Below are 10,127 nucleotides of genomic sequence, written 5' to 3'. Positions count from 1 at the left end.
ATGTCCTATATGAGATGGTCAACCTAGCTTCCTCTGAATCATTCCTTAGCATCCTCTGGCAGCCCAGCATGGATAGACTTCTCCATCCATGGCCTTCAGCTCTTCCCATATTTCTGCAGTAGCCGGATGTACATAATTATAAATATAAATACACACACACACACACACTAGTATTAGTAGCCCAAATTGTCTGAAAAAGTGACTTCAGCTCGTCATTTCAGGCATGTGCAGCTTAGCTGCACAGTAAGCCTGTGAGTTACATGAATTACGATTTACCTGGCCCCACTCAGTTCAGTGTCCGTGGCTTAAAATGAAGCACTAGGGATACATTGTTCAAGTGGGTTTATTCAAATACAACAACAGCAAAATAACAGGATTCCCAGAAGAAAATGACCCTCTATTCCACAAAACAGAGGAGAAAAAAAAAGTTAGTAACATAAATTACAAATTTTGGCCAAAAAATTTTGAATTTCATTACTCTCTAAGTTCAGCACAGATGCTCTCTCTGTTAAAAGCCTTTGATATTCTTCAGAGAATTTGGTATTCTCTGGAGAATTCTTTACAGTACTAACTACGCTCAGGGATCAAGTCACAGCCCACTAGTGTAAGTCACAGGGCCAGATCCCATCCATTTTCCTCTCTCTGGGTGCTACCATGCCTCACCATACCTTCTGGACAATCCCATTTTTATTAATGGAACTGGTTGCAGACCAAGATATTACTGAAACTGATGTAAATTTTCAGTGCATTATATAGCAGTTGTACCACAAATACAGACCTCAGTTAAAAATTAACCAAATTAAACTTGAAACTGTCTCATCAAAGGAAAAATATAAAGCATTGCAGAATCATTCTTGACTTCACTCTCCAGACCTTATAGTATTTTACTGCAGCAAGAATTACATTACGGTCATAAAACAGAATTATGCCACTTGCTAAAACTCCTAAAGTAATACCTACAAAATTATGCCAAATACCATCAAAATGCCTACTTTGGCATTAAAAGGATGGGCTTGAACACACCTCTCCTCAGGAAAGCACATTATCACATGCTTAGAGCTGAATTCCTGTGTAAGTTGTTTCCTGAGCCAGAGCCCAAACAATGCCCTGATGAAGCAGGTGAAACTCCAGAGGCTTTTGACCTCCCCAGATCTGTGTGTGATCTCTCAAAATACAAACAGATCATCAGACTCTTCAAAATGACCTGTACAGCTCGCTCAAGCTACATGGGTTTTCCATTGAACACACTGACTGAAAAGACAGTGTTGAGGAAAAAATTTATTTCCCATTCTATAATATTTCTCTGGATTATAATTTGTTTTAAAAATTACAATTCTCGCAACAACTTTACTTCTTCTTCCTCATCGCTGTCAGTTACATTGACTAGGTGGATGCTGGAGGGAGTGGATGAGGTGGCTGACAAAACCTCCTCCAATGCTCCAACGTCCAGCTGTGGTAGGGGGCTTAAATACCGCTCCTCGTTGCAGCTGCTGTGACAGGACACTACTTCAAGGCTCTCACACCTGCGGCGGCCCTCACGTATACTTTCTTCTGGGTATTCCTTGAAAGGACAGTCTCTGTCCAGAGCTGAAAACATCACCTCCTGTCTTTGGTACCTGTCTTCATAAAAGCCAAGGCATTCAGGCACTGAGCTGGAGAAACTCCCACAGCCAAATGGAGGTCGGCTGAATGGGCACGTGCTGCAACGAGAGAGATTGAAAGTTGCCTTTCAGAAATGCAGATTGCCCAGACTTCCATTCAGCTAAGAAAAACAGAATGACACTAATGTTATACGCTAGTCAGCTTATCCTATTGAAACATTCAAAACATATATACTTTAAATCCATGCCTAATTTGAACAGCGGGGCTGTAACAAAAGTCATGCACAGATTCCATATCTGTGCATAGGCACCTCTTCAGGCTAGATACACGCACGATGTTGCTTTGAAAACAAACACAAAACCCATTGTATTTATCAATGAAATAATATCATGGATAAACTAGCATCTGATAAGCCTGCAGTGTGTTAACCGACATACTCCGAATAGTGAAACAAAGCATCAAAAGTCAGTTTGTTATTTCTGTATGCCAAAATTTGTGACAGAGCTGGGGTAAAACACTCTTATTTATTCTTTGAGTGAACTCTTGCATCTGTTACATTGTTATTAAACAGGAGGACTGACAGAGAATCCTTGTGCCCAACATGTGGTTGTCAATGTTACTATTTAAAGAATGTACAGTGATAAATTTTTAAAAAGCAACCACATAGTAGACTGCAGGAAGTTACTATGTCAAATGTAACTGTATTTCTCTGATGTCAGAAGTTTGAATTTTTATTCTGATGCGGAATGACACACGTGTTGTAATTTACAGTGTTACAGAAATTCACTACATATTGTTAAGAAAACAAAGTATGTGAAGAAGTAATAGAGCTCTATGGTGCAGACATTATAAAGACATTGATACAATGTCTATTGAGGTTTCAAGGAGACTATTCATCTTTCCAATCTAACATTTAAATTTTTAGTGCATAAATCTGCATACATACATTTGCACTGTCAATGCTACTCAGAAATTATGATTTTTGTATGCAAGAAATGAGTTTATAGGAATGTGAAGTTATAAATCATTGTATTAGAAAGATCCTGGCATTAGCAAAGCTGGCAGCCTTCAGAAGTCCATTAATGTGTGAACTCAGAACAGTCTTTTATGGTACAAGAACACTCCTCTCCCTCAGAGGCCTCACAAAACTGTCTAATTTCAGAGACCAAGGGCTAAGCGAAGTCCACCTTTAGCAATTTTGGGAATATGTGTCCTGTCTTTCTTTAAAGAACCTCAAAAATAGCAATGTCTTGTATTGCACTTATCAGTTCATAAAGTTCTTTTGAGGTTGATGGATCATTATCAGCCCTAATTTATGACCAGGCAGTCTTATTGCCATAGGAACACTTTGGTTGTTGCTATTAGTAGGAATGAGCAGTGTATAAACGGGCAGAATTTAAGTCTAATAGTCATAATAATTTGTTATGCCTGATATTGCACAGTCATGACAGAAAAATGATGCCTTACAAAGAATAAGCATCAGTAGGCCATCAGACTTCTCGCGTTTGAGCAGCACACCTGCTGCTGGGAGGGCACTGGTGCTTTCTGTGCCTGCTTAGCTTAGGAAATACCCACAGGATATTATGTGTGTTAGCTTGTAAATTCTTTGATTAGGTGATCTCTGATTAACTGCCCAGAGTCGGCAAAGGAAAAACTAGGAATTACTACTTAAGAATTCTGAAGACATTTCCCACCAGACTGGATTTCAGAAATATTGGTAGTTATGACAGCTGCAATCATAGTACCCAGGAGACAACTCACACACCTACTTTAATTCTATCCAATAATTTTCAAAATATATTTACACTATCTCTACCTAATGCTTTTCTGTGGAAATCAACTGCACTTAGATGCATAAAGTGGAGAGAAGATACTTCTGTGCACTGTGGGCTTGGGAGTGCCAATTACTGCAATAGTACTATGGAGCCTTCAATAACTGGGCATATATTACGAGCAGCCTCAGCCCAGCAGGTCCCATCACACAGGAGCTATAGGAAGGTAAGAGCACCTTTCCTTCTGAATGCTCCATCTTCTTTCTGTAAGTCAAAAAACCCTCTGCCTTTTAGCATTTGTTCTTACTGGTATTGAAATGAAGGGTTTCATTACCTTGAGGGGAAATAGTGAGGTCCAGGTACAAAGTAAGGGTGCTGAAATGAAAACCGAGGAGGTACTCCAAACAGACTGGCTGGCTGACCGATGGGAAGAGACTCATAGAGATGTGAGTGAAGAAAAGGGGTAGCTTGGGGAAGAGGTACACCTCTAGGAAAAATAGAAACCCCTGGGTACTCCTTTGGGGGCTCACTATTAGAGACAGAAAATCTGCCGTTAGTGGTGATTATGTTACTTGGGTTTCTGCTGAAGCTCTCAATGAAAACTGGTGTAGGTCTCTTCAGGGAGCAACTGAGCCCAGATGATACATCAAGAGCTTCTGTCTGAGCAGGTTCAGCAAAGTGCTGTGGTGAAATTACAGGGCGCAGGGGCAGGGTTGGAGTTGGAACAGCCGCTGATGCGGTGCTTGCACTAGTAGTCTGGAAAAGAGCATGTTGAATGGAAGAAGCCGGCAGATGGATGGCAGAAGGAGACTCACCTTGAGGAAAGAGAACAGTTATTTATCAGACATGAATAAAGGAAGAGATTTCATAAATAGCAGCATAGCAAACCACAGCCAGAGCCAGAACTATTTCCCCCAAAGCACTTTCTAGCATTACTTCCCTGCAACTCACAGTCATACACCACTTGGCCTACATGTGTTCCGACAGATGGGTTTGGAGCCCACACATTCAAGCTTCCTTCTACAGAAACCCAAGGCTGAAAGAAGAAGGAATTGGCTAGTGAGTGTGAGGCTGTGAGGCTGGTGAGAGCTCTGTCTTGTCCTATTATGGCCAAAGAATGTGGCTGGAGCGTGCATTTAGCACCTGAAGCTCAGAAGACCTCCCAAGTCTACTAGCTGAGTTGGAGTGAGCCAAATTCTTAACAAATCTGCGTGGTGCCAAAGCAGAAGTGAGGAGCAGAAGCAACAGTTAAAACACCCTGCTCTCTGGTATGTTTTCTTATTTGTTTCACCAATGAACCTACCCACCAGCCAATTTCACTTTGAAACATTTTGCAGAACATACACTTGAATGTACACTTTCAAATCACACATCATGTCAACAGAGCTGCCTTTATACAGGAAGATTTCAAAACACATTGCATAAGTATTTTCAAACCCCACTACCTAGTCTAAGAGTCTAAATTCCAAGTGAACAGGACTTAAATGTGTCTAGATTTTTACAGTTTGTATTTAAGAATCACTTCAATGACATTGAATGTCAAGCATCTGAGGACAACATAACATTATAAAATATACTAGGGTAAGAAAACAAAGAATACTTTATTCAGTCAAATTTACAGAAGGATTTGAGAAAGCATCACATCACTAACTCAGAACTTCATCAGAACAAAGCTGAGTTCTCTTTTACATCTCCGAATATTACCACACAGCATAAACAGGCATTTCACTTTCTTGTCTCATTATAAAGAGAGCAGCCCTTGACAGTATGCTTAAAGAGAAAAATGCCATTGCCTGGATCTAAGCTATTTGTTGTTGAAATCCACTATCCATGCACTGACAGAGCCAGAGCTCTTTCACTACAAAATATGCAGGTCAGCTATTATACTTGACTGCGGGGTCTCATACTACACCCTATTTCACTGCCCATATTGACTTCTTATAAAAAGGAGGATCCGTCCAGGTTAGGTGCAACTTTTTAATGCATTCCTTCTGTAACTTTATTTTTGTTTGTATAAAAGCTGAGCTATGTATGCTCAAACTGTGGGCATGTGCAAGTTCATAACAACTACATATAGAACTATTCCAGGTATGCATAGATACCTAAGTAACTGTTCATGGAAAATGTGCAAATGAAAAATTTCTTTTTCAGATTTAGTGACTGCTTTAATATTGCAGCACACACCTTACTAACACCCTACTAACTTCCTTTTTGATGACCTTGTTGACAATTCTGTCTGCTGTCTCTTGTAAGCGGTCTAAGTTGCTGAGCATTTGCTCTAGAGCAATGGTGCCCTCACTACCAAGGAACACTAACATCAGGGTGGAGGTGCCATGGACTAAGCTAAGGAGCTTTTTCAGGCTTAGTAGGGCAGGGTTGAGCACTAGTGCAGCTAGAGCTGGTGAAGTAAGATATATGTGAGGTGGAGACAAAGTAAGAAAAAGAAACAGCTGTAGCTTAACAGGAAGCAAGCGTTGAGTAATAGAGATCCAAAAGACCAAGAGGTAGCAGGAGGTAACCAGGAGCTACAGAAACAGCAGGGATCTGTGGGCAATGAAGAAGCCAGAAGAATTTAAGAGGCTGAGGAAACAGTAGGTAGAGACTAGGAGGCAGAGGTGCAGCGCAGAGGAGGACTGATGATAGAAACAGTGGTGTCAAGACAGACTGAGAAATTGTTTTAACTGTATCTACACTACCGTATGTATAACTTTTACTACAACAGGTAAATTCTGAATTTTTAAAATCATTCACTACTGAAAACTCACAGACTGGATGTCCAATGCTGTTCTTAACATTGGGGATGACAACAGAGTAAGCTGGTGACTGGAAGGGACAAATGCCAGCTGGATTTGTAGTGATGATACTCTGAGAAGCGCCGGAAAATACAGCAGAGACAGGCAGTGGAAAACGCTTCCTTTTGCCTGGTCGTGGTTGATAAACCCAACCTGTCAGAGATGAAAAAAGATGCAGACATCCAATTTTTGGGATGGTCTCATTCTTTATGTAAAGCTATGATATCTGTAATTCTGAAGTATCTAAAAAAAATGAGTCCAAAACCTGCTCCTATAGTCAATGGCAATACTCCATTTGTTTCAATGGGCTAGCAAACAGGGCATTTATCAGAGGTGGAAATAAAATGGACATATTTGGGCATTGTTTTTATGTTACTAAATAGTAGCTGTTCGTGAGACAAAGAAATACAGAACAGCGGGGAGTGACGTGGCACAGTTGAGGAAAGCACGTTAAGGAGAACATGACACTGTACCATGGGCTTTCAGTGCGGAAGAAAACCATGACTGTATTCAAAATGTGGATCTTCCCTGATTGTTTCCTTAACCACTTAAGTCTCACATATACTTGCAGGTTACAAGAGACAATGGAAAATATGACCCACTAGGAATCCTGTATAGATTTTGGAGGATTACGTTTGCCTTTGACTTACAACATTAACCAAACACTAACAGAGGTATAAATATATTATCAATATATTTGATATATGATACTGAGCAGCTCGGTTTCTTACACAGGCTAACTCTTAATGCAACTTTAAAGAAGCTCTTTTTTTTTTTTTTTGAAGGGTGCAAGATGAGAGGGAGAGTGCTGCTCTTATCTTTTGCTTGTTTATGACAGATTAGTCAGATCTTGCCTACCAGGATTAGCCATAATCATGAACTAGCAGGATTACGACAACACAGAGAGAAAGGATCACGACACCTGGTATCTCAACAGCTTTTAAAAAGAGTGTTCAAAGTACTTATGCTCTGTTTTACTGAACTGCAGTGTTATGGAGAAATGAATTTGTTAAGGGTACAAATTTTTAACCCTTTTGACAAAAGGCTGAGAAACAACATCTTCCACACTGCTATTTGGGAATCCCAAGTCTACCCGTTGAAGAATCCCACAGAACACACTGTCGTTTGTGCTTCCTGTGGCATTTCCCTTTCCTGCTTTTAAAGAATGGATGCATGTGTCACCACAGGCCACCTGGGCAGGTCTTTCTGGAGCATGTAAAATGATGCAGCAAGCCATGTTCACAGTAAACTCACGATCTGGCTGTTAGACTATTAAAGAATTCAGAAGAGCTGCTGTAGCTATGGTGGTCTAAGACCATAAGAAACATTAGAGGCTATGAAGTATGAAACATCATTTTAGATGCTTTAAAAAATGAATATGCTTTCAGGCACTAGAAGGCTGACAGAAGGACTGCATGCTTGAAATTTTTGCAGTTTTTTTCTAACACTGTTACTTGCTCTAGTGAAAGAGATCCATTTTTCAAAAACTCCTGCACTTCTAAAGCATCCAGGTAAATAAATACATGTTTACCAGGAAATTCCTCTCTGTGCCTTTGTTTTATTTTCTGAGCTTCATCATAATAGGGCTGCTTCTGCTCTTCAGTCAGTTTGCTCCACTCCAATCCAAGCTGAACACTGATTTCTGCATTATTGGCAGCTGGGTTAGCTTTCGCTAGGGCGGGCCGATGAATCCTAGCCCACACCATAAATGCGTTCATTGGACGCTTTACATGGCCACTTTTGTCCTTGCTAAATGGAGTATCTGGCATACCTATGCAACAAAACGAGGAAAGATGATCATCTTCCAGGCAATGTATGCAATACAGGTTACATTCAATAGTACATCGAGAGCATGTTGGGCAACAGTCAAAAGAATCATTAGAGCTTTGGAACACGTGAAACTTGATGCACATTTGGAGAGCAGTTCCTAGAAAAATAACTAAGGCTAAGGGAGTATGCTCCACGAACCTTCACCGAACCACTGCATAAGGAATAATTTACCTGGCTTTTGTTACATTTTGTTTAAAAAAAAAAAAAAAAGAAATATATGGGACCGCTGACACACTGGTTTGGATTTCATTTGGCTAGATTGTTTTCGTATGAATTTATAGACTTATGACTTTATAAACTAAACATTGTATAGCATAGACCATATCACTGCAAATTTGTCATCACCACCAGAACTGTGTATCCAAAGCCCTAACGATGCAGGGACCAGATCTAATGATGGTATGGCAGTTCAGTTCCACACCTGTGCAGTCCCTGGCTTCTCAGCTGAGGTTGTTGCTGTTCTGGTTGGGGTTTTTTTTCTGGCTGGCAATTTTTTTCCCCCTCTCTCACTCTTTTCTCAGATTTGGACACTCATTTTGCTTGAGGAACCTGTGTTACCAAATGACTGTTACATGACACCCAGCTTTGGCTCTTTGTAAAAACAGACCGCATTTAAATTGAGCTGGCGACATGATGAACCCCCAGACCCCTCACAACTGATCCCTAAGCAAGCAATTTCTTCTCTGAAAAAGGCTTAGAAATGAACTCTTTCACATTATCAATAAAGGGCAAAAGTCTTCTAGTCTTTAAGATGCTCACTTTAAGTCATTAATTTTGAAAGCCTAGATATCTTTCAAAAAAAGTAAGCTTCTAATCCAGATGTTTCAAGATGTTCCTCATTTAACGTGTCCAAATTTTCTCAGAGGGGTGTACGAATGCTTCATAGCTTTAAAAACGAAGCAGATTCCTGACCTTAAACTTGCAATCACAAATCAATGCAATTCCGAACACTGTTACAAGGGGTTTAATGGAGTCAGGGAGCAAGTGGACGAAACTGCATTGATTTTAACAAACCACTAGAGAACTCTGTGCTCCCGTATGTTTACGTCTTACGCTGAAGAAGAGAGTTGTACAAACTCTAGTCTATCCAAAGGGATGGTTCTCTAACATGACCTTTCCACTTGTGTTCTCCTATCTGATAACCTGTCAGCTGTGTGCTGAACCCTTGCAAGCTCTCCTAATGTAATACCTGAATCGGAGGGCAGTACTGTGAGGGGCACATTTTTAGTTTCAATCTTTACTGAAGGCTCCAGTAAAGACTGCATTTTAAGCGGCACTTGTTTCACTGGCACTTTAGTCACGTGGATCAGCTCCGACGGCAGAGGGCCTTGGATCTGTATGCGGGTCCCAGGAGGTAAGGGGTGAAACACAACTGGGATCTTCAGATCTTCAGGGAGGATCCCAAACCCCTCACACAGCTGCACCTTGCGGTCATCAGTGCTGGCACGAGCAGGCCCACACAGGGATCCAGCCGGGGCATCGTCCTTTTCCACCTTCACCCTGCAGCTCCCAACGGCCACGTCAGGCGGCTCCACTTTGACAGCACCTCCTCTCCAGGGCTCCTTCCCATTCCCCCTTCTCTCCAGCACCTTCACCTCGTTCTGCCTTTCTCCGCTGCCCCTTTCGTGGTCCCTTTCTCTCCAGATGGCGCCGCGGGCCTCCTCTTTACCCCGCCACGGAGCTGGGGAGCCCCTGAACTCGGCCCCTGACTCTCTGCTGTCCCCGCGGCAGCCCGGGGGATCTCCCTCCTCCGGCTCGGGCTCCTCGACTTTGATGTGCAGCACCCTGAGGGGGCCCTTGGCCTCCCGCTGCGGGGGGGGCGGCGGGAGGCGGCGGGGGGCCGGGGGCGGCTCCGGGGGAGCCCCGGAGCGGAGCGGGCGCTCCCTCGCCCCCCGCTCCATCCCGCCGCGGCCGTTTGATCGCCCGCGGTCGTTGGCGCCAACGCTCGCCGCGCCCTCGCGCCGCCCACCAACGGGCGCGCACCGAGCCTTCCTCCCGCCCCCGCGACACAATGCGGTCGCCATGGAGACCGGCGGCAGAGCCGCCGCGCTCCCGCCCCGGCCGTTCTCCCCCTCGTCACCCAAAGCGCCCGCCCGCCCCCGGGGCCCGCTGAAACCATAGAGAGGTCCGC

General features: G+C 42.9%; 1 protein-coding gene across 1 annotated transcript; it reads right to left on the bottom strand.

Moving 5' to 3' along the window:
- Positions 1-1,327: 1,327 nt before the first annotated feature.
- Positions 1,328-10,020, bottom strand: SOX30 (SRY-box transcription factor 30). The gene is made up of 5 exons (XM_050905617.1): positions 9,186-10,020; positions 7,698-7,937; positions 6,140-6,319; positions 3,709-4,189; positions 1,328-1,700 (listed from the first exon to the last, which is right to left on the bottom strand). Exons 1-5 carry the CDS (start codon positions 10,018-10,020, stop codon positions 1,328-1,330), a joined length of 2,109 nt encoding a protein of 702 aa, XP_050761574.1.
- Between the last annotated feature and the right edge of the window lie 107 nt (positions 10,021-10,127).

The sequence above is a fragment of the Gymnogyps californianus genome, chromosome 14 (genome assembly GCF_018139145.2).
Source record: "Gymnogyps californianus isolate 813 chromosome 14, ASM1813914v2, whole genome shotgun sequence".
NCBI classification, from domain to species: Eukaryota; Metazoa; Chordata; class Aves; order Accipitriformes; family Cathartidae; genus Gymnogyps; species Gymnogyps californianus.
This window is presented reverse-complemented; position numbering and strand designations above follow the sequence as displayed.